At 34.1% G+C, this 25,772-nt stretch overlaps 1 protein-coding gene across 7 annotated transcripts in view; it reads left to right on the top strand.

Moving 5' to 3' along the window:
- Positions 1 to 25,772, top strand: part of LOC129806093 (cGMP-dependent protein kinase, isozyme 2 forms cD4/T1/T3A/T3B) — a 214,912-nt gene that overhangs the window by 142,435 nt on the left and 46,705 nt on the right. The window contains exons 1-2 of one of the 7 annotated variants that reach the window (XM_055854435.1): positions 10,437 to 12,291; positions 19,596 to 20,724. The exons of 5 other annotated variants lie outside the window; for them this stretch is intronic. In XM_055854435.1, coding sequence (XP_055710410.1) covers positions 19,626 to 20,724 — 1,099 coding nt within the window. In that variant the 5' untranslated portion in view covers positions 10,437 to 12,291; positions 19,596 to 19,625. Of the gene's footprint in view, positions 1 to 10,436; positions 12,292 to 17,102; positions 20,725 to 25,772 lie in introns of those variants that run through there. One more of the 7 variants, XM_055854436.1, reaches the window with a different exon arrangement.

Raw genomic sequence — 25,772 nt, 5'->3', positions numbered from 1 at the left:
TTTGTAATTTAAAAAGCGACATTGGAGATGAAAATGAAATTTGCATTTTTCACCAATATGGTCAGCATTTGGAAAAAATGGTGGAGGGAAAGCGTGTTTTCAGGTTTTTCACTTCATATGGCGTGCACATTCCGAGTTTTGTGCGAAAGTTGTGCGTTCCTCATTTGATGATGCACTACGAGGTAAAATTGCTTAAGACAAATTTTCACCAATAAAATTTCTCAAATGCACCTTCAAAGAGACACAAAACTTGAAGTGCAATATTTCTTCCCAGGATTCCACTTGAAAGTCCACCATCAAATGGCAAGATATTTGGCAGGGAAATCAATTTGGTGCTTTTGAACAAAATGATCATGAATACAGTTGGATATTTTATAGGACAGGTGAGAGTGATTTGCAATCACTTGTGCAATTCTCTTCTGCCCAGAAGACAATAAAAAACAACAATCACTCATTGCACGACCCGCGAAATTTTCCTTTTATGCCCATGCTTTCCGTCCAAAGAAAACCAAACAACAACGATACTTTCTCAACTTTCCGCTTTAATTCACTTCCCATCCATCAATTCAAAGCCAAAAAATAACCAGAATGTCCAATAACCCGGTGATTCGCTGTAAAAAAGAGGTGTCCATGGAATATGGCTTGTTCATGATGTAACTCCACAAATTTGCATTCTTTTATGACTTCTTGTATTTTTTTCTCGCATCTGTGATCTTTTTGATTCACAAATGACGTTCACTTTCCCAAAAAAAAGATACTTAAACTTAAACGGAATATACAGAATGTGAGAGAATATTTGTGTCATTGACCAAGAGATTGTTGTAGAATCCAATCAAATGGCTTTCGCGGGAAAAAAGAGCTTTTTTTCAAGTGTTTATTTAACACATGTTTTTTCCATGACTCAATTGGCTTAATTGGATCTTTTGTACTGTTGGGTTTAGTCTGGAAATTCACTCAATATTCACAGTATTTTATTTGATTGGATTCTTTGGAGCATTGGACGCTTAAGAGTGCCTTTAAAGTTATTAAAAAAAATATATTAAAGACAGGATCAAAGATCTGCTGGATACATCTTTGTTGCAGGACTGAGAAGTCTGGAAAGAAAAATAGATAACGAGCTTGTTTTAGATCAATAAGAACCTTGTTGATATTGATCAATTGGTATAATCGGTAGAATGCTCGCTCTTTGATACAAGTGTACCTGATTCGAATCCTCTTTAGGTCCACAGAAAATTTCCGAAAAGGTTTTGCATTGCGAGAAGATCAAGTTGCTTGATATCAAACAGAGGGTGATTCATTTCTGGGAACACTACTCAATCTGGCTTGGAAACCTACAGGGAAGCCAGGGAACCTAGGGAACCCAGGGCACCTAGAGAACCCAGGAAACCTAAGGAACCCAAGGCACCTAGGGAACCCAGGGAAGCCAAGGAACCCAAGGAACCCAGGGAACCCAAGGAAACCAGGGAACACAGGAAAGCCAAGGAACCCAAGGAACCCAGGGAACCCAAGGAACCCAGTGAAGCCAGGGAACCCAGGGAAGTCAAAGAACCCAAGGAACCCAGTGCACCTAGAGAACCCAGGAAACCTAAGGAACCCAGGGAACCCAAGGAACCCAGGAAACCCAAGGAACCCAGGGAACCTAGGCAACCCAGGGAACCCAAGGAACCTAGGGAACCCAGGGAAGCCAAGGAACCCAAGGAAACCAGGAAAACCAGGGAAGCCAAGGAACCCAGGGAACCCTGGGAACCCAGGAAACCCAGAGAACCCAAAGAACGCAGAGAACCTACGGAGAACCCATGAGGATACCTCCCATGAAGACCTAGGGACCTATATAAATTTTACCAAAAGTTCACAGGGAATCTGAAGCCTTCAGATTTTTTTAAAGGAAAATCGGGGACCCATGTATTCTTTAAAAAAAAAAACCGTTTGGGAATCCGAGGGATCCACACATTATTCAGGGAACCCGAAAAACCTGCAAACCCATAAAATTTTCAAGGGGTTACAGAGATCCCGAAGGACACGGAAGTCGGAGCATTCAACAGTTTTTCGGGGAACCCACGGGTAGACCTGATAGGTACCCATACAATTTTTCGAAAATCTCATGGGAAACTTGAAAAGTAAAATATTTCAGGAATTCCGGAGGACCTATACATTCTTTTCGGAAACATTCAGGAACGCATATGTTTTTCAAGGAACCTGGGGAACCTGGGGACCCATACAATTTTTCAAGGACCTCACGAGGAACCCTCAGATTTTCTCGGAGCATCGAGGACCTTTGTATTGTTTTAAAAAACCTTTCGGGAATCCGAGGAATCCACAGGTTTTTCAAGTAATCCGGGGAACCTGGAAATCCTTAAAATTTAGAAGAGCTCTCGGGGATCCCGAGGAATCCATACCCTGTTCATGGGTTTCGGAATTCTTCGGGAAACCTACAGGAAACTTCGATAGTCTAATATTTCAGGAACTCCGGAGAACCCGTACATTTTTTTCCGGAAATGCCGGAAACCGTCAGGAACTCATACGTTTTTCATAGAACCCGGGGAACCTGGGAACCCATACAATTTTTTGGGAAACCTGGGAACTTATACAATTTTTCGAGGAGCTCTCATGAAAGTCGGGGAACTCACGGAAAAACTTGATGGGTACCCACACCCACCCATGCAATTTATCGGAAAACCCAAAGGACACTTGGGAAATTAAATATTTCAGGGACTCCGGAAAACCTGTACATTATTTCTGGAAATCGACAGGAACTCATAGGTTTTTTGGAACCCGGGCAACCTAGGGTCCCTTGCAATTTTTCGGGGAGCTTACGCGGAACCCAGACATTTTTAGGGAAGCCAGGGACCTAAGTATTCTTTTAAAAATCCAATGGGTATCCGAGTAATCCACACATTTTTCCGAGTACCTGGAGAACCTGGGTACGCATTCAATTGTCGAGGAGGTTACGGAGAACCCAAAGCATTCATGCACTGTTCATAAAATCCCGGGAACTCTATAATTTTTCAGGGAACCCACGAGAAACCTGATGGGTACCCATACAATTCTTCGGAAAACCCACTGAACACTTGGGGAATCAAATATTTCAAGGACACCGGAGAACCTGTACATTTTTTCGGAACCATACGTTCTTCATGGAACCCGGGGAACCTAGGGACCCATACAATTTTTTAGAAACCTGAGAACTCATAAAATTTTTGAAAAGCTCGCAGGGATCCCGAAGAATCTATACATTGTTAATAAATAATTGTTAATTACATATTAATTGCATATTACATTGTTAATATCAATCAATCACATTTGATAAAAAATACTTTACTGACCTTTAGATTTTTAAAGGATCCTTTATTTTCAAAAAAAAGTATTACTAACCAGAAAATACTTGGCTTTATTTGATTCATCAACTTGATCAGATTATCAATAAAATCGACTCATTTTAACAATCTTTTTTTATAATCCTCTGTTATTTACTTCTTAAATTGTGTTACTAAATCATTGGCCTCCTTCAGTCTAATTGTGGTTCTCAAATATTTTGCAACTTTCGGCATTGTTAATTTAAATAAGATACCGAAGGTTCTTTCATTGCTGACTCTTATACTGTTTTCACAGCAAATTCCAGAACAAGTGACTGTTAATTGAGCAAACTTTTGGACTGATGCCGAAAGTTTGTCTGATAGAAATCCATCAATAATATCACAGATTTTTGAATTGTTTGATGTTTTGCGAAGAGATTTCCTTGGCAAATTTGACGTCCAATATTTGATGAATATTTTGCAATAAAATTTTTGTATAAAGTGATAAAACTTAGTAGGGGAAGTCTTTGAAGGTTCGCACAGACTGTATTCCTTTTCTTACTATATATTTCGTACTAAACATTGTAAACCGAACAAAATTTGTATACTGAACAATGCACAAAATGGCAAAAATAGCTCAGTAGAGGAAGGCTTTGAAGCTTCGTACAAATTCTGGCTGGCTTCGAACACTTCATATTTTTCCATTATTCCTTTACTCAATCTGACCTAAAATAAATTAATGTGTAACTTATAGCTAGCTTTTAAAATATTGCCATTGGTAGATCAGTATTCGAAGCCAGAATGTGTTCGAAGCCTGAAAGCCTTCCCTTAATTCTCTACCTTCATAATTTAATTAATATTTAACAGTAACTTATTCTCTCAGTTAGATTTTTATTCTACTCATCAATTTATTAACTCTATTACAATAGCAAATAAATGATGATTAATATCAAATGAAAGGATTACATAAGAAATTCCTATATTTCTCAAGCTAAGAAAAGCTTTTGAAGTTGTATTGTTAATAATAAAAAAAAATTGATAAAGTGCACGCTTGTGACTGGAAAAGCCAGATACAATAAAATCAGCTATTTAAATAGATTTTTTTCTCCGGCATAGTCGTTTTATTATTATCAATATATACAATCGATATGCCAAGTATCTGCTAATTTATCAAAAGAAGCTTTATTTTTCTGGATGGGTTTTTTTCTTGACCTCACGAGACCAACTTATTGACGACAAACTACGAAAGATTTATTTTTTTAATCATCTTGAGCGACAGTTCTTTATTAACCCATCACGAAATGTTATTCAATGGTCCGTTTTTTTCTAACTTTACCCAGGAGAGACGAGAAATAAATGGGTAAGAGATTTTTTTTGGAAGAGATGAAAGTCAAGGAGATGATTTTTGCGTTAGAAATCCATTCTAATTTTTTTTTGTTGGTTTATGCACAATGAGCAATTTTGTTATTTTCAATCTTAGATTTCTCAATTATGGTAATTTGATGGTAAGAGAGAAAAAGGGTGAAAATATTGAATTATTTTAACTTACCCAGTAATCTATCACGATTGAAACGAAGAGAATGGCGGGAAAAATCAATAAAGATGATCAAATAAAGTAGTAACCATAAACTCACGATCATTTCTCCTTCAGAGAATTAATCTCATGGTATATACAAGTGCTTCTTGATCATTGTCTATCTCGTAGCCTCAAAAAAAGGTAATAGAAAAGTCAACGAGGGAGTCTAGATAAACTTGTGGAGGATGAGATTCTTAATTTGAGCTAATTTTGATTAAAATCACGAAATAGAGCTCTACGGGAATTAGTTTTTTGCGTGATCTTTTGATACTTATGCGGTCTTCAGACTAGAGAATAAACCCAGTTCCCAAAGGTCTCAAAATCCTGAATAACGAGCAATTTTATTACTTTTTGAGAACCTTTGAGAAATTTTCCCAAAAAATCGTGATTGATAGGAAATTATAGCAGTTAAGCCATATGGCAAAACCTTAGGCCTGAAACCCATTTTACTGGTCTACTAGAGATCAAATCATTCATAACTCACAAAAGCATCTAAAAAACAAAAAAAAGTCGGTACATAACCGATTCATTACCGATGAAGACCGATGCGGCCAGGTTCGAAATTTCAATACCTATCCAAAAAATCCAAATTCAACCAAATCGGTTGAAAAATGAACCCTCCAAAATGATTCACCTTTACCTTCAATAATTCAAAATAGCGAATTTTCCGGTAATAGGTATGTTTGGACGAAACGTTCGCCTGGTCTAGGGGAAAGTGCTCTACTTTCGAACGTTCATGCCTTCGAATAATATGAATTTTCTTTTATTTTTCCCAAGGGACTGGCACATTTCTATTAATTATTAGTTAGCTTATCAATTATTATTATTATTAATCGTATCGGGATATATTTTTTACAATGTAATCATGGTGCAAAGTCGTATATCCCATGATGGAATAATGTACTAAGTCCATTGTAGACCACCCAGGAGTGCCTTCCCCACAATGTGGATTCCGTGCCCCCGGAGTGTTTGGGCAGAGGCGGTGCGTTTTTTAGTACAATATATCACAGCGAAAATGTCTTTTTCTAAATATTCAGTTGCTTGCACCGGGCGGGACTCGAACTCAGAACTTTGCAAATCGAGTCGAGTCAGAGATTTCATCCGCCCAAGACCCAACGGTCTTTCCTATTGTGCCACTGAGATCCCCATCAATTGTTATTGATAATTACGTGATAATTATGCGTAGGTTTCTTTAAGAAAGAAACCTACGCACCAAAAGAACCAAAAGAACCAAAAGAAAGACCAAAAGAAAATGCATTTTATTCGAAGGCATGAACTTTCGAAAGGATAATACTTTCCCCTACCTCACACATGCGATTTGACCGGTTCACATGCGATTTGACCGATTTAAAAATAACTCAAAACTTCCTAAAATACACCTGAGGAGTAATATAATTGAATAAAAATATAATTTGAATAAAAAAAACTTAGCGATTCATAACCCGTTTATTACCGTTTCAGAAGTAATTGAAACCAGTTCAGTTACATCGGAAATTCCAAGACCTTTCCAACGAGCATGATGCCATTTGGTTCAGAAATACGCTCTCTAGAGCCTATTTAATCTTTGATCTTGAAAAAAACGTTATTAACCCTTTAAGGACGATTGCAACACCGGTGTCCTATAAAGAAAATCATTTTTTTACTGACTACCTTATGAGTTACCTACTGAGTTATTTTTTCTTTATTTTTGTACGTTTTTGCAAGGTATAAGGTTGAATGAATTTAGGATATTTTTTGCAAGTCACCAGGTATTTGTTATAATAGTAAATTTTTATGCTCAAAAATGACGAATTTTTAAATTCTCATAATGAAAATTAATTTTAAATATTTTTTATACTTTCATTTTTTTAACCCTTTAAGGACGTGAAGGTCAAAAAATGAGGGTCTGAAAAAATCACTTTTTCTGACTTTTTAGACCAAAACATAGGTTGAGAAAGTTGAAGGAAAAATTCTATTTCTGGGTTACCGGTGACCCAATCGTCCTTATAGGGTTAAGCAAAACCGTTTTGGAAAAAGGAACTACAATACTCAAACATATTTTTCATTAGAGTGAAAATTATCGTTCATTGGTATTGTCAGAAAAATTACTTAAATTTTTAGGCTATTTTTGTCCCTATCGCTCATAGAGGTAAAAATACACCGAATCAGACTCTTTTGGATTTTCTAAGGTTAGAGATAAGACCTGTTACTGATTTTGTTTATCGGTTTCATATTTATTGCTGATTTTCGGTCCGCGAAAACTGTCTCGTCGTTAAAGGGTTAAGGAATGGTTCAACGGAATTTTCGTATAAGGACGAAATGTCCGCCTGGATGAAAAAGATTCCCCAGAAGAGCTATTGTGAATTGTGACCCATTGTGAGAAAACCTAGACCTCAGGGCAGACTTAGGACAAGGTGACTGAATCAAATTCAGGATTTTGCCTTAGAACGCCTTGAGATCGAACCCGAAGATCTTCCAGAAGTGGTGGAGGATCGATTAGCGTGGGCTAGTAAATCCGGTCTTTTAATATTGTCCTGCTCCAGAATTTTTACTACGACAATTTGCCGTACGACATTCCCAAAAATCAAAATAGCTGCCTTATAGAACCAAGTATTAGACAAGTCTTTTAGTGCACTTTTAAAAGTCTTAAAGTGAAAATTTTCTGTTGAAATTCCTATAGCAGCTCTTAAGATCCTTAAGAGTGTGCCACTTTACTTATAGTAATCTCAGTGATGGAAGCAAGTGCGTTATAAGTAAATAAATAGGTTTTTGGTTCTATAGTGCCTTACTTAGGGAATTCTATAAGACTGAGAAAAAATTGCTGCTTGGGTTGGCAGGCTTGTACAGAATTCCCCTACTGAACACCTATTCATATGCTGACAGACCAAAATGCCATTTCTCCGGAAGTGTCTCGACTAAAATGTAAATGAAAAATTGACTAAAATGTTCGAAAAATTCGAAGTAAATTTCGAATTTTCACTGATTGAATATATTTGTTCTCTTAATTTTTATTTAATTTAATTTATTTTTGAGACACAAATCTCTTGAAAGCATAGTGTGGTAGCGTGGGAAAGGTAAATGAAGCCACAAGTATCCACCGCCGTCTTAGCGTTGGTGACCAACCTCCGGAGAAAACGATCGAAAAGTTTTTTTTGCAGGTTTACTCACGTTCTAGTTGTCAGAATTTGATTAGTTTTGATGAAAATTACAACTTCGTACAAGCTCCACTAGGGTCGCTAAAATCGAAAGATCAAATATCGAAAATTCGATATCGAATATTCTACAAAACTCTGGCAAAGTTTTAGCCCATTCTGATGACATAAAGTATTATTACGATTCCAATTGTAGTAAGGTTGGTAACAATATCACCTGATATTGAATCGCAGAATAGAAGTGCATTCAAAGGCTGGTAGAGACAGACAAAAAGTGTTGTGTATATTGGAAATGTGAATGGGAAATCGCTATCTTATCAAGTAAATGGCATTGCTTGGCATTTAATTTTTGGTGTGTTTAGTTGTCACTATAGCGGGTGATACTATTCAATAAATACCGTATACCTCTCACCTACATTTTCCCTCCAAATGCAGACGATGTGGCAAGCACCACAAGACAATTATTCATCTAATATTCACATAGCTAAAATTATCTTGCAATAAATTTGCGAGTGAAACATTGGTTATATTGTCGATTTGCCCCGGCAAATTTTCTTATTCTTATACAACGCCAATGCCTTCGAAAAAGAGACACAAGAGAGAGATATGCTGGAATAATAATAATAAATTTTCTTGTACCACAAAATCGCATGAAGTCGGTGTTTGTGGAGAAGAAAGACATTGTATGCGATATTAGCTCATGCTATTATAATGAAAATTGTTGTGTATGAAACAAAGAGACACACCAAAGAACTACAATCTCTCCATCATCCACCCACTGAACTTTTTTTTTGTTGCTGATCATTCCCTCCAAGTCTCATTGGGAAGGCTGGAAAGACCTTTTTTTTAATGTTGCGGCAGGTGGAGGACTTCTGACTGTTCTTTCTAACAATTGCATCAATTATGCTGATTGATTGGGAGAATTTATCATAATATATTAGAAAATTACTGAAAAATGTCACTTGATAAGTGCAAAATAGCACCTACACAGTCTAGACAGGGAGGGAAATTTTTAGTACAAGATCTGAAATTTTTAGAACTAGGTATTCTAAGTTTGTGACATCACCGCATTCAGAAATTATTACTCAATCGATATTAAAAAAAAACAAATGTAGAAAAATTAGTACTAAAAGTGACGTAATGATAAATTTATTTTGTATTTCACATATACTAAAAACGGCTTAATGAAATTGAAGAAAGCAGATGACGTATTATGAGAAAAATTACTCGTAAAGAAACAGAGTTAAAATATAATATGAAGCTTACACTACGCTTGGAATACATAAAGTCATTTGTACTAAAGCTCGTCTTAAGATGCATGTTACTTTGGTCCCTAAACGAGGTAAATTATAATTTAAAAAAGGTAATAATTTATAAAAGACACTAGTTCTAAATGTAAATAAAAGATTTAGTACAACTGCGTGAGTATTATTTGTACTAAAATTGGTCTTATTTTTTTTAAGATTTTATCATAGATTTTTCACTTTTTCTGAAAAGATGATTTGCATTTAAAATTTACAAATAATTACTTAAATAAATATCTAAATACCTAAAATGTCTTCTAATATGCATTTGTACGAAAATATTCTGCCAAACCGGAAGAAAGTTTTGTGTCTTGACAACATTTTGATACAAATAGGGGGAAGTGAGGCACCTTTGAAATTGGGATTTTTCACATATTTTTAAATAAAATTGAGCCTTATCGGGATATATTTTGGATTCTCAATATGCAGCTAAATTATATCACGATAAGGCTTAATTTTATTTAAAAATAGGTGAAAAATTCCACTTTCAAAGGTGCCCCACTTTCAAAGGGGCCCCACTTCCCCCTACGTAAGTTCTTTTTATTTTGTTATCAAAATATCTCTTTGTGAAATGCTACAAATCATTTTAGTACAAACAAAACTTTAAGCTGATTTTACTCATATCACCTGCATCGTAATTTTGTATCTTAAGTTATGTGTACTAAAATTTTTATTTTATGAATTTGACGGAATAGGGGATAAATAAGGCAGGATCCAAGAAATATAAGTGGTTTTATTTAACTGAGAAATTTAGTAAGAAAAATCAGAGATTCTCTATTAGCTCGTGGGGGCTCAGATAGATTTTAGTACATGTACTAAAAGCTCTCTCATTGTAAATGTTGAATATAAAATCTTGTGATTCCAATTTAAAGGTTTTCTTCAGTAATAGTTAATCAAGAAAGAAATACTTCAAATATTAAGATTTGTAATGCGGTTTCTTTAAATGTTTTCAAAAGTATGATCTTCTCCTAAATTTACAAAAGTTTCTTATGTTTTAAGTGAAAGGTCATCCTTAAAATAAACAAATTTTTCTTTCACATCGAGATCAATCGATAAATACAAATGCTAATAAATAAATGCGATAAATAAATGCTACAAATTGTTGACATATACGATCTATGATTCAGGGCTTTTGCCGTTTACCTGATGAGATCAGTCATGGTAAGTTGGCGGTAGCCGCAATCAAGTATTAACTGAGGAGAAATGGATTGAAATGAAAAAATAATAAATAAAGCCTTAAAAAAGCTTAAAGTACTAGGGGAGACAGGGGTTAACTGTACCAGCGATTGAAGTAGTTCTTGTGTATAAAAATCGTTTTTGCGTATAAAATCAACTCTGATTAAATAGAAGTTTGCTACATATTTTATAAGACAAACTAGATCAGCCTACTCTCATCCTTAGATAAAATAAATAATAATAATCGTGGCAACATTCCGTAGAGGAACTTAGGCCTTCCGGCAAGGGAAGTTCTGAGCATCCATTATTATTTTTTTCTTATACGGGATGAGATTATCAGTCCCATGTCACGTGAAGGTCACTGGATGCAATTCGAACACATTTAACGCCAGAAGAATTCCTGGTGACCTAAAGGGGATTCGAACCCAGGAAACTTGCATCATAGAGCGAGTGCCCTACCACTTGACCCATTCAGTGCCGCTTTGTGATCACTGAACTATCTTTGAGTCACAGGATTAAAGCAAAGCTTGCGATAAGCAATGCTAGAGTCACATCCGGAGCGCAAAATCACCCACAGCTATGGTACCATCAAGGCTAGTCATTTTTAGTACATGCACTAAAAAACTTACAGTGTTTTTCTGCGTTTTTTCTGCGTTGTTTTTCTGTCGTTTTTAGTACATGTACTAAAAAGCTTGCTGTGTTTTTCTACTTATATTCAAATCAACGGTCAATTGGAACTCACTAATCGGTCCAATTGTTGTTCCACTAACAAGCCAATTCGCAGCATGATTAAAGCTAGATGTTTTTAGTGCATGTTCTAAAAAATTTGCTGTGTTTTTCTACTTCATTTCGAATCAACGGTCAATTGGAACTCACTAATCGGTCTAATTGTTATTTCACCAACAACTAAATTTACAGTACGATTAAAGCTAATGTTTTTAGTACACGTACTAAAAAGCTTACAGTGTTTTTCTACTTAGATTGAAATCAACGGTCAATTGGAACTCGCTAATCGGTCCAATTGTTGTTCCACCAACAACCAAATGTTAATTAATTAACAGTAATGTTACTTATGTAAAAAAGACAATCTTCTGAGGAAAGTAGTCAGCTGCTGACCCCCCGGTGATGCTTGTCAGTGGCAAATACAGAGACGAAAGTCGTAAGATGCGATTTCGTTTCCAGTTTGCTACACATGAAAATTGTACGATGAAAAATACACACAAGACTGTGGGTAAAAATGTGCAAATGTTGAATATGGAGGCACAAGGTGTCCAAGCTTTATGAACTAGTACTTGCGATCAGTCGCTGCCGGAGCTTCAGTGATCACGGTGCTCTTCCCAAAGAGCTTCGATATCGGGCTGTTTTGTGGGACAATTGATGGCGCGAGTGAACAATGAAATTTCCTTGAGATTTTAAATATTTTTCTTGGTGATTTCTCGATTGGTTTATTGACACGAGAGGGAGTGTAAGAGATCATGAGAAAAAGAAGCCAAGATCACTTGAGGATCAGCAAAGTCAGTTCATCAAAGATCATCCATGGGGAAAATTGTGTCACAGAAATTTAATACTCTTGTCTTGGCTAAAAAAAAAATCGAAGATAGGCAAGACATTTAACAAAAAATAAAACATTAAAAAAAAAAGCAAGAAAAAGAGTGTAAATTGTACGTGAAAGTGATTTAATTCAACTTACCAGCAAGATATAATATTGAAATAAAATCACGAGTGGAACAAAAAAAAAAAAAGATCGCGCAAGACTTTTTTGAGCAAGTTTTGTATGTTACTTTTGTTCAACCTCAACAAAGTTACGTGAAGTGAGTGCCTAATGTGACCTTTCCATTTGGCTCTGGGTGCCTTTTGGATTTAGCTGCAGAAGGCAAATGGAGCCAAAAGAACAGGAAATTTTTCCTCCCAGACAAATTCAGCACCCAAGATCTTTTAGCCCAAAACAACGCGCCCAAGGGATAATTATTGCAAAATTCAATGAACCTTTTCTCTAACTATTTAACATGGTGAATTTTCATGTCGATCTCTGCACGAATCCCATTTAGTTTGATGTTCTGTATTGAAGAAAAATTAATGGGTGTGGAATTATTTGCTCCAACATTCACACTCAGGTGTTGAGATTCTTTTTAAAGTCACTCTCAAGGCACAGAGTTTTGCTTTATTGCAGAATTGTTAGCTCGGCCGAAGACAAGGAAATGTCACAACCATGTTTTATTAATGATCCGAGCGTGGTTATTTCAAGCTTTTTTGCTCACCTAAATATTTGCACAGGAACTGGAAATGTTTAAAGGTTATGTGTACTAAAAAAAATTGGCGGCAAATTTAGTGATCTGAAGAAACTAGAATGAAGAGGTTAGCTATTCTTGTCAAATATTGTACAAATTGACGATCTGGATGCAGAAAAACATGTAAATTATGCTTGAAATTATTGTGTACTAAAAAAAACGTGTATTATTTTCACTTGAACTTTGCATTAAAGAAAATGCTGAACTGAGGCTACAAGTCCACCTTCAATACTTCCTTATTAGAGGAAAATAAGATTTTTGCAAATTATTTTAAAACAAGGTCCAACATTTTAGTACACTCTTCTATTTCGGACTCCAAAATAGACTTTTGACTTCTTTTTTTGCTCTTTAGAAGCTGAAATAATTTTATCAATTCCGCTCATTGAATTAAAATCCTGTAAGAATTATTAAAATTTAAAACCGAGCAGAAATTTAGTTTTAGGTTATCTGTACTAAAAGTCAAAATCACCATACTGGCATAGGGATTTCTTAAAAATTTGTTGGATTTGACCCAATTAAAAACTTGAAACTAGAACTAGACATGTGTAAATTGAATTTGTAGATTTCAGTACAGCGTTTGTACTAAAAGACCCGCTGCATTATTTTAACTTATAATTCAACTTCAAAAATTAAAAAGAATTATTTTATTCCTGAAAAGTTATAGCTATTTGTGGCATTTATGTGAGGTTTTTCTAAATCTAAGAAATAATATAGAACAAGGTTTGGAATAGGTCCGTTACGTCTGTTATTAGAACCCGTGTACTAAAATGATATGTGTCATAATTTAGTTATAAATGAATTCTTATAAGGTGTTGTGACATTTGCTTGATCTTCAAATTGTCCAGAAATTAAAAAGACATGTCAGCATTTGTATTAATATTAGTACAATTCAGGTTCTAAAATATAAAATTTCAAAATGAGGATATCGTAATTTGATAATGAGTTAATAATAAAGTTATGTGTGGCATTTCTGCGAAATTTTCTTAAATCGATGAAATAATGTGGAACTAATGTAAGCACAGTACACGTCTGTTACGTCAATTATTAGAATCCTGTACTAAAATATAATGCTTCTGACTACATGCATTATGCATTATGATTGATGCATAATTTGAGACTTCAATTGCAACTACTATAGCAAACTGTACACTTAATGGTCTGGAAATTTTTTTTAGTACAAATTATGTACTAAAATGCAGATTTTTGATTCTAAATAACTGAAATTGGATAACAATTAAAATATGAAATTTTAAAATGATGATACCGTAATTTGATAATAAGTTAAAATTATAGTTATTTGTGGCATTTCTGTGAAATTTTCTTAAATCGAAGAAATAATGTGGAATAAACGTAAGGACAGTACACGTCTTTACGTCAATTATTAAAATCCTGTACTAAAATATAATACTTCTGATTACATGCATAAGGCATTATGATTGATGCATAATTTGAGACTTTAATTGCAACTAGTATAGCAAACTGCACACTTGATGGCCTGAATATAATTTTTTAGGACAAATTATGTACTAAAATGCAGATTTTTTATTCAAAGTAACTGAAATTGGATAGCAATTAAAGATTATGTTACTTCTTGCCTTTTTCAAGACCCTTCCATTGCAAATACACAATATGAACTCTTTTCCACTTTAGTACTAATTCTGTACTAAATTCATTTTTGAAGCTATTAATGGTATGTTTAGTCTCGGGGTTTTTCGTTAAACTATGAGGAAATTACAAAGGCGAAAGATGATGATCTCTGAGATGCTCAACGGTTGAACTATCTCTTTGTTTAGGACTTAATGGGGTCTTCAAGTCTACCGAGATATTTGTTCTTCACTCGAAAGCTTTCCGGGCTTTTGCACAATGTTCAATACACAAAAGTCTGCCTATATGGGTGTTTTTTTGTCTGCAAGACGGGAAATTGCAGTAACTAAAATTCTCCATCCAATTCTTTTACATCATCGCGGTTCTTCTTAAGGAGTGTCTCTTTCGCAAATATCTTCCCCTCTGTTTGGATTTTAATAATTTTTTTTTGTTTTCATGTATCACGAACGCAGCTAAAAAGCTCGCATTTTTGCACACAACAAACATTAAGTAAAATAAAGAAAAAAGACACCCGAATGACCTTCCCTTTTCTCAATTTAATATCATACACTGTATAAATGAAGAAATCAACATAAGACTTTTTTTTATGTAGACTTTCCGTGTCTCATTAAAATTGTGCCTGTGTGCAAATTACACACCTGAGAAATCACTCTCAATAGAAGGTGATCACATTTAGCACACACTTAGTGCATTTGACTTGGAGAGTTGACAATCCATTGAGTGGTGCTTTGCACAACATTTGATGCAAAAAAAAAATACTTTTCAAACGATATGGAAAAATCCGCTGTTGTGTCCCAATTTCACTCGGAAATCAAATGGGAAGGAGAATTATGCAAAAGAAAAAAGCCGACTCGAGAAAATCTCAGTTAGTTGGACGATTTAAATGGGTAGATGGGTTTGAATTGATGACCCCACGAGCAAGAATTTTCAATTCCTCCGGGAAGCGGATTCGAGGCAATTGCGTCACACTGTGAAGCATTTGCATGTTTCTCTTTGGCTTTTAGTGCTATGCTCTAGACATGACCAAAGAGCCGGTTTTTGTACCTCCTTTCAAGACACTCTTGCCCCATTCTCTGACTCACGATCGCAAAAGAGGGAGTTGGGAACTGCAAAAGGGGCTCCGCAATTAAGATCAATTTATCCATGAGGATCATTTTGGGCTGTACACAGAAGCAGGTGCAGCAGTGCTGCAAAAATTTCGAAAGTAAAAACTTAATTGTCGAACTGCATGATAAGATTGCGGGATTGAACGTGAAAATGGAAAGTAGACATGCAAATGCAAAAACGCACGAGTAGTGTGAATGGAAAGGTCTTGAAAATGGTCAGAAATGTCTGAGAACAACAATTATGTGGTGTTTTTTCTCAGATTCTTAAAGATTTAAATCATATGATCAGAAAAAATTGGCTTAAGGAATACGATTTATAAAGTAGGATTAATTTTTGAAAGTGAGGTCGATTGTATTAAGTCGCCGGCGGCCGCATTTCAGATACATTTAATAACTTCCATGGTTTCGCACAACAATCTAGTCTGTGTCCTTTAGAAATTAATTTCAGAACTAATTTTGAGGTTAGAACCTAACCTATAATCTTTGAAAAAGGTTTTGTCAAGTGGACAAATGGATCTTGCCAAAATTTTGTCAAAAGGATATTTTTTAGCAATGTAAAAAACTTTTCCCAAACTTTGTAATGAAAAAGATTCTTTCGACTTTAAAAAAAATACAATCTAAGCCTTTAAAAATAAATTTGAGAACTATTTTTGAGGTTAGAACCTAACTTCGAACCTCTGGAAAGAGTTTGATTAAGCAGACAAATAGATTTTGTGAATTTTTTGTCAAAAGGATGTTACTTCTCAATTTGACAAATCTTCTTCTCACATTTTGCACGAGAAAACTCTTTTTGACTTGAAAAGAATCTGTGCCCTTTAGAAATGAGTTTGAGAACTAATTTTGAGGTTAGAACCTAATCTAAATGGATATTCTTAAAATTTTGTCACAAAGAAATTGTTTACCAATTTGAAAAAACTTTTTCTCAAATTTTGTAATGAAAAACATCATTTGACTTTAAAAATACAGTCTGTGCCCTTTAGAAAAGAATTTGAGAATTAATTTTGAGGTTAGAACCTAAGCCAAATGGATCTCGTTCAAATTTTGTCAAGAGGATGTTATATTCCAATTTGATAAATCTTTTTCAGACATATTGTAATGAAAAACATTCTTTTTACTTTAAAAACTACAGTCTGTGCCCTTCAAAAATGAGTTTGAGAACTAATTTTGAGGCTATAACCTAACCTAAAGAAATCTTGTTAAAATTTTGACAAAAGGATGTTTATTAACAAAATGTCAAATCTGTTTCTAACATTTTGTGATGACAAACAATTCTTTTGACTTAAAAAAAATACAATATGTGCCCTTTAAAAATGCGTTTGACAACTAATTTTGAGGTTAGAGCCCAATCTAAATGGATCTCGTTCAAATTTTGTCAAGAGGATGTTATATTCCAATGTAATAAATAATTTTCTGACATTTTGTAATAAAAAACATCTTATTGACTTTAAAAACTATAGTCTGTTCCCTTTAGAATTGGGTTTGAGAACTAATTTTGAGGTTAGAACCCAACCTAAATGGATATTCTTAAAATTTTGCCAAAATGATATTCTTTACTAATATGACAAATCTTTCTCTGATATTTTGTAATAAAAAACATCCTTCTAGCTTTACAAAATACAGTCAGTGCCCTTAAAAAATGGGTTTGAGAACTAATTTCGAGGTTACACCCTAACCTATAACCTCTGAAAAGAATTTTGCTAAGTCGAAAAATATATATTGTTAAAGTTTTGCCAAAATAATGCTGTTCAGTTGACAGAACTTTTCTTCAGATTTTGTAATGAAAAACATCCTTTTGACAAACTTTTAGCACGGCAACCCCATTGGTCGCTAATTTGACAAAACTTCCCCATATAGAAGAACTTCTTTTTGACAAACTTTTCTTGTTAATTTGTAAAATCTTTTTGTCAAAATATCAATCAAACTAAACAGAAATTACATTCAAATAAATAGGATAATTCTCCGTATATTCATTTCAGTGAGAATTAAATAAATTCCCCCTTCAATTTGCAACATTTCAATTCCTAAAAATTTGAGGAATTATACTACTTTGTGGTTATGTTTTAAACGAAAAATTTCTACAGATTTGAATACCCATAGAGAATAATAATACCCATAAGAGAAAGGCCCATACTCAAATAAATTAAATAAATTCCTCTGGGATATTGGCTATCTAAAAATATATAGCACTATGCCTAGATGATCATTGATTATCCCAAAAATATGTATTTTCGGAAATAATGCGTTCGTGAAACTGCCCCAACCTCCTTTAAACATAAAATATACCTTGCCGAGAGATCAAAGTTCTCATTTAAAGTCTGTATTTATAATTTAATTTTTGTCTTTTTGAATATTTCAAACTCATTTTAGGTTATGTTACCCCTAGAAACATAACCTATAACTTGAATCTTGTAAAAATATTCTGATAAAAATAATTTATAACCCATTAGAGTGATAGGCGTCAAATCTTCAGCTTTTTTTTCTTTAAAATATTTATTTTTAGATTGTTTTCTTAAATGTTAACCTGATTTTGATCCAACCTAAGAAAGATCGCAACGTTTAGATGAAAAACTCCAAAAATTTTCTTTTAGGGGGAAATGGTGCACCTTTGAAATTGGGATTTTTTTTTACCTATTTTTAAAGAAAATTGAGCCTTATCATGATATAATTTAGCTGCACAAACAGGTTAAGAAACTAAATTACATTAAGATATGGCTCAGTTTCACTTAAATGTAGGTGGAAAATCCCAATTTCAAAGGTGTACCACTATCAAAGGTGCCCCACTTTCCCCTAAAGGACCTTCATTTCAGCTATTTTGACTATTTCGTGAAAAATAAAACGATTTGGTTTCCTCTTATAGTGATTTCTAACACGTTTAATCTCGATTTAATAGGACGTTTAAATAGTTCTATCTTTAAAAGTGGATTTTGAGGTTAAGATTTCTCAGATTTACAAGTTTCTTAAAACTAGTGTATCATTTAAAGTTTCTGAGTGTGCATTTCATTTTATTTTTAAGAAAAAAACTTATCAAATGCATTTATTGGTCTCTTAGTTACCCAAATTGGTGTTATATAAATTTATAACCTTCAAATAGGCGGTTTTTGAGGTTAGGTTTAGATTTACTGCCTTTTAAATAGTAAATGAAGGTGTTTTGAACGCATAAAATCAAGCTTAAGTAGATTAATTAATGAAATCTTGTCTAAAACATGTAATTCAAAAAGCTTTTGATACTTTTCAAAGGATCGAAATCAATTATAAACAAAATCTGACTAAGCTTTTGCTTTTAGAAACTTAATATTCAATTCAATGCCTCGTAATTTATTAAAAAAGCTAATCTTTCTCAAACTTATTTCGTTATTTGGGAGTTTTATTGTAACTACTACAACAGACAGCATACTTGCTGGCCCGAGATTAATTTTTTAGTACAATTTATGTACTAAAATCCAGATTTTTGATTCTAAACCATTGAAATTTGATGATAATTGAAGATTATCAAACCTGCTGCTTTTCTTAAGACCTTCCATTCGAAATATTTAAGAAAAACTCTTTCCTGTTTTAGTACTAATTCTGTACTAAAACATTTTTTGAAATTTATGTTGAATTTTTGGAACTTTTCGTCAAACCATGAGTCAATTACAAACAAAATTTGACTAAACTTTTGCTTTTAGAAACTTATTCAGGTCATCTTTGATAAGTGTTGTACAATATATACCAATATGATACACCCCTCAATAGAATGCCACGAATAGACTTCGTATTATTGATACAAAATGCAGGAAGATTTGGAGCAAATAAAAATTCCACATTATTTCGCAATTGACGAAAGAAAGCCCCGCGATAACATGATGTTCTTTGTATTTTCCCATTTTCCAAAACCCATGATCTTCCATATGTCAAGTAAACAAGGAGATTATTCTGCTGACGCTCGGAATAACTGAGCATCTCTCATGAATCGGGGCATCGATTTCTATTCGAGAGATAAATTTAGACATAGAACCGTAATAAGAAATTATGTTGGCTGTTTTTTTTTGTCTTGGGCGGGAATTTGCTGGAGGAGGAAGAAAAAAAAAGAAAGAGTTGTATAATCTTGTGGATGATTATTCACTGGTGATTTCTTAGATGATGATCTGTGTTGAGGAACAGTGAAAGATGGTGATTGTGGAGGGGAATTTCAAGAGTGGCCGCGATGGGAAGATTCGGGCCTATCCGGGAAAGGCAGTGGATGTGAGTCTGTCGCTGGAGAGGAGTAATGCCATGGGGGCTCTGTATGAGGCAAATTGGCTGCACACGCAAGAGACCATCCGCAAGGTTAATCGCTGCCAGCCTCCGGAATGTACCGATGGAATCTCATCGTTGGGCAAGTATCAGATGACCCTGGAGCAGATAAAAGCTCGCGAGGCCAAAGATGCCAACATCACGAGGACTATCCGGGAACTCAATGGGTATCGTCCATCGACTCTACGGAGGAAGAATAAAAAATATCCAGAATGGGAGGAAGTCCTGGAACAACCCAGACCTATCATTAGGCATTTTTCTGGCAGTGATGGCTCGTCCGGACATGCAACCAGCGAGGACAGAGACTCCCAGGACAGCGGGGAAAGTATCTACATGAACACCAAACGCAATGAGAAGCTTAAGAGATCCCCAACAGTTTGTGCTCCAACCCAGCATCTTCCCTTCTGCGGAACTCTGGATATCAAAGATATCTTCCGGAGGCGTCAGAAGAAAGCCGTTCCCAAGATTTCAGAACAGCCCAAGGTCAATTGTGATACCTACCATGACTACGAGGTCATTGACTTCACGGGCAGAGGAAAAACCACCGCCAAGGAGGAGAAACCCGAAGAGAAACCCACCAAAAAGGGTTTCCTAGGCATAATCCGGGCTAAAAGTGTGAGGATCAATCCCATTCCCAAGACAATCGAACGTACTCTGAGCAATCCAACTGCCAAGGGAAAATCCTCAAAGAGTGAAAGTGAATCTTCATCATTCTCCTCCAGTTCCTCCAAATTCAACACAATCTCCCTCGGAGGCAGGAGATCCAGACCCCTCCTACCACTCAGAAGGAGTCCTCCTCTCATTGAAGAGACCCAGAAGCCACAGGAACAGTCCCAGGACGATCCTTTCAGTATTCCACGGCCCAGACTCATCGTTCCCGTGCATACTTATGCTCGAAAAAGGCGAACTGGGAACTTGGTCAGCAGCAAGGATCTCGATCCAGTGGGTGATCACCGAAAAGAGTCCACCAAAGGTAGAATATCTTTTAAAAATTTCACACTGCTACAGAAGATCTCAAACCGATCCTCTCTTGATCTCGTACACTTTTATTGCAACTGAATTTATAATAAAAGTTTTAGAAATGGGTAGAGTCTCATTGAGATGCTACATGCTTTCTTGAACTGACATAAAATCACTCTAAAAAAAAAGATGATCTCTCTTTAAGAGATCGTTGATCACCTGAATGATCTGCTTTTCTAAAATGATCTTCCAGTGGAAAAATTATTCCTCTTGCAAGTGATGGTCATTTGCAATAATATTACGGAAGAAACTAGGATGTGCAGAGAAGCTTGTTAAATTGTTATACAAAGATCATTACGATCACTAAAATTGATCGAAAAGGTCATGAAATTACAAAGTGAGAAATCCGAAAAAGTTAAAATAACATTCCGGAAATGTTTATTTTACCCTGCAGTATTGATCCGAAATCTGTGTAAATATTACCCTTTTTAGGTATATTAGTGGTTAAAGTTATCCTTTTTGATGTTAATTTTACCCTTAAAGAAGTGTAAAATTAACATTAAAAAATGTTGATATATTTTTACACCTAAAAAGTGTTAAAGTTACGAGGAAAAAGGTTAATCGCACCCTCTTTTTTTCTCACAATCAATAAATGAATTTACTTCCTGTGAAAACTAAAGAAAAGTCGGAATTCACAATCTTCGAAAAAGGACACAATTAATTTGTGATCTTTCATGATCGTTAAATGCATCCAATTGATAATAAATTTATTTTACCAAATTCTAAGTTCTTTCATTGCAAAATGAAATCATTTTTGAAGAAATTTAAAATATTCGAACTCCTGACATCTTCGAAAATCGTGGCTTGATCCAGGAATTATCGGAAATGTATCATCACCCATTTCAGGAATTCCTCTAAAGATATAAAACTTTACTCACAACCTGTACAAAAATTCCTGATCCAGGTGATGAGTAAGTTACGAGAATTGCTGATCCAGGTGACGAAATTGGTTCACACATTTACATAAATGATCGTTTGGATGCTCAGTGTTTTATCATTTCGAAACTAATTAGAGTTGATTCTAAATCAATATGTTTCACTTCAAAATCGGTCAAAATTGGTTTAAAACTGGTTAAGCCAGGCAAAACCGAGTTAAACTGGTTAAACTATCTAAACATGGCACACATTTTTTCAAAATTGATTAAATTGATTTGGTTCTCAAAATCTCCTCAAAACTGTTCTAGAAAAAGTTTCATTTTTATTAAACGGTTAAAGTTCTTAAAAGGAAATTTTACTTTTCGAAATTGGCTAAAGTTCCTTCTCAATCAAAATTTTATCATTTCAAAATTGATCGAAAACGCTTAAAGTTCTTCGTGAAGGGAAGTCTTACCTTTTCGAAATCGGCTAAAGTTCCTTCTAAATCAAGGTTTTATCATTTCTTAATTGATTGACGTCGTTCCTAAATTGACATTTCTCATTTCAAAATTGATTCAAATTCGTTCCAAGATAAAATTTCATTTTTTTTTAATGCGGCTAAAGTTCTTGGTAAAAAGTATTTGTACCTTTTCGAAACTGGCTTAAGATTCGTCTAAACCAAGGTTTTATTATTTCAAAATTGATTAGCGTTGTGCCCAAAATTATATTTATCATTTCAAAATCGAGTTTTAGAAATAGTTTCATTCTTCGAAAACGCTTAAAGTTCTTCTTGAAGGGAAGTTTTACATTTTCGAAAAGGCTTCAATTTCTTCTAATTTAATATTTTATCATTTCAGAATTAATTGACATTGTTCCTCAATTGATATTTATCACTTCAAAATCGATTCAATCTCGTTACAAGAAAATTTTCATTTTTTCGAAAACGATTAAAGTTCTTCGTGAAGAGAAGTTTTACCTTTTCGAAACTGGCTATTAGTTCTTTCTAAATCATTTGTTTATTATTTCAAAATTACCTTTTATCAAGTATTTTACAAGTATATTTTAAGTATAACGAATCTTCTTCCATGGCTAAGATTTTTGATTTTAACTAATGATGTATTGTATCATTATTGATAAACTGAATACTTTGTAAGATTTTCAATGAGCTCAAACACAAGTAGATTTTAACTCTCCAATAGTGTCTTGGATAAAAGGTAAATGGAACTCTATTTGAACAAAAGTCTTTGATGTTCGAAGAATTCAAATTCAATTTTGAATTTTCATACTGAATTTTCGAACAAGGTGGGGAAGATTTCTCAAATATCGCACTAAAAATCTGACAAAAGAGTTACTCAGTGATAATGGAGTGATTAAATAATGGGACAAGAACAGCAAGTGTCATAGTTATGTTTTTTCCTCATAACAATGTGAAGACCGTTACATTTTAACACTTCCTAGCTTTGAAATTCGAACAAGATGTACCTCAGCCATCTTGCGGAATTATCACGAAGTAATAAAGTCTCGTTTTTGGATCTTCAAATAGATTTTCGAATTTTTCAAGATCTACTTGTAGATGGAAAGCATAGATCTCAAGTGATCTGCTTATGCAAAAACTTTTTTTTTTTTAAATAATACAAAAATATATTCAAAAATCCCATAATAAATTGTCTCAGGTGTTTCAACCTGCAATAAGATTCTTCTGCACTTGATTGAATGCATCTTAAGACAATCTTCCTCGTCTTGTGCGAATGTGATGGGCAAACATAACAGAAGAAGAATGAAGCAAGAGAGCAATGAAGCATTCCTATGCTATCTTCTATTTTGTTGGTTAATTGACACAGCAATATGTTGTGAAACAATATGAGAAACAAGTCACGATATTTGAAGAAGTGGATCGCACAAAATCCATCTGATTTCACATTATATGAGAAATTATGATTAACTAATATATCTCGTGGCTTTTTTTTTCTTTCTTTCATATTCACTGATAATTAATATTGTTGGTGCAAGAGGTTGAATTTAATACTTCATATATTTTCACTATAAAAATAACTTTGACCAACAAAAGAAGAAAATTATTAATTGGCATGAGTTGGCGTGATTGGTGGGTATTTCTCCATGGAGTTTACTTATTTTATTTTTCTTAAGTTCTCTCGCATGTTTTTTTCTGTGTTCTTTCAATTTCCCACAGACTTCAAGGGGAAAATCGGAGTTGGATTGGTTGTATTAGCATCTTGCCCAATGATCTAACATATCGATCGTATTTCTCAATCACAATTCCTCCAATCTGTCCACCCATTCGATGTTTTTCACTTTCGAACTCGACTTTCGAACTTTTCTCCACATTTCGAACACAATTAGTAGTTACATTATCCAAACACTAAGTGCAATTTATCGTTGGAACTAAAATAGATTATGCATTTGCTTTCGAGCCAATAAACTCTTTCTTTTTTTTGTCTAATCTCCTTGCATTCTTTTTCATCATTTATCGCGCTCTTTTTCCCGCCAAACCCGTGGAAAATTGAGAGAGTTTTACATCTCAAGTGAATAAATTTCATTTTTGCTCCCCATTGCATGAATTTAATTAATGTGGATTAATCGCCATCTTTCCTCGTACTTTTTTTTATTATTTTTATTATTTCTTCACTCTTTACCTTCACACCATGATCAAATGTGTTAACTTTCACTGTCACTTGGCTGAAATCGTCTTAGCAAATGATTCTTTAAACCTTTTTTTTCGACTTAAACATTTTGCAAACTTCCTCACCAAAACAACCTTTTTTTGCTGAACCTGCATTCCTCACTGGTTTTCACGTAGATTTTCTCCACGGGGATTACAAGTCATTTTAAATGTTTACACATTAATCAGTGAATTAATTTAAAAAGAATGTTTATGTTTCATTAAGTTTTTTAATTATGTTTTTTCTTCTTCTGTTATGAAGTCTCTTCTAAACCAAGTGAAATAATTAACAAATGCAAATATAAAAAAACTCTAGTCTTTTTCGAAAGTGAATTAGTTGCTTTAGGATATAACAAGTAGAACTTTTTGTTCTTAAGAGATAATTTTTAAAGTTATTTTCGAAAACTACGACAAAAATAAATTCAAGTTTTCGAGTATGAAAATAGAAAACTAAATTTACATCACCGTCCGTTGATTTCAGCCTCCAGGAGGGGTATTCTGTAACGCTCTGGCAATGCCATATGACAAATTGGGTTCGAATCTTAGAAGAGCTTTTTCGAAAATGCGATTCTGTAGCCGTGACATTGCCATTTCAGCTCACGTGGCATTGTCAGAAGTCACATATTTTACATTTCTCGCAATTAAAATGACAATGAATTTTGTTAAACAAATCAACCAAGACGTACTGTATTTTTATAAAATCATCAAGTAAAGGGATTTCATTAAAAAAATCAATGAATTGCATTTTCGAACTCATATGATATAACAAAAAAAAAGCTCGAATGGCATTGTCAGGTTTCGAACTCACGCGTAATAATGCCCCGAAAATTACAGAATTCCCCTACAGGACTAAACGATAGAAATGTAAATTTTGAAAAGGTAAAACTTGTCTTTGAGAAGAACTTTTTATAATTTCGAAATAAGATTCATAGATTTAAGAAGAACTTTATGTAATTTTTAAATAATAAAAACTTGATTTAGGAGACTCTATAGCCAGTTTCGAAAAAGACTAGATTAACTTCCAGGAAGGACTTTAACCAATTTCGAAATATAAGCTTTTAGGGGGCGAACTTAAACCAATTACTGAGCGTGAAATATCAATTTTAAGACAAATTTTAGACAAATCAATTTAAAAATATTAAAGCATTGTGCTATGAAAGATTTTAGACAGTTTCAAAAAGGTAAAACATTCCTTTACCAAGATCATTAATCATTTTCGAAAAAAATGAAACTTATTTCTCAAAACGTATTTGAAACGATTTTGAAATGAGAAAATCAATATTTTTTAAATGATAAATCGTTGATTTAAAGCCTCTTCTACACATTGGGAGCAATTTTCGTCAAAAATTGCATTTTGGAAGGAAATTTCTTGCAGTGCTGTAGGTGGAAACGTCAAAGTTCTGTCAAAAATGCATTTTTTAACGAAAATTGCTCCTAATATTTAGACACCTTTTGACAAATCAATT

This window comes from Phlebotomus papatasi, chromosome 3, assembly GCF_024763615.1.
Source record: "Phlebotomus papatasi isolate M1 chromosome 3, Ppap_2.1, whole genome shotgun sequence".
Lineage (NCBI taxonomy): Eukaryota > Metazoa > Arthropoda > Insecta > Diptera > Psychodidae > Phlebotomus > Phlebotomus papatasi.
This window is presented reverse-complemented; position numbering and strand designations above follow the sequence as displayed.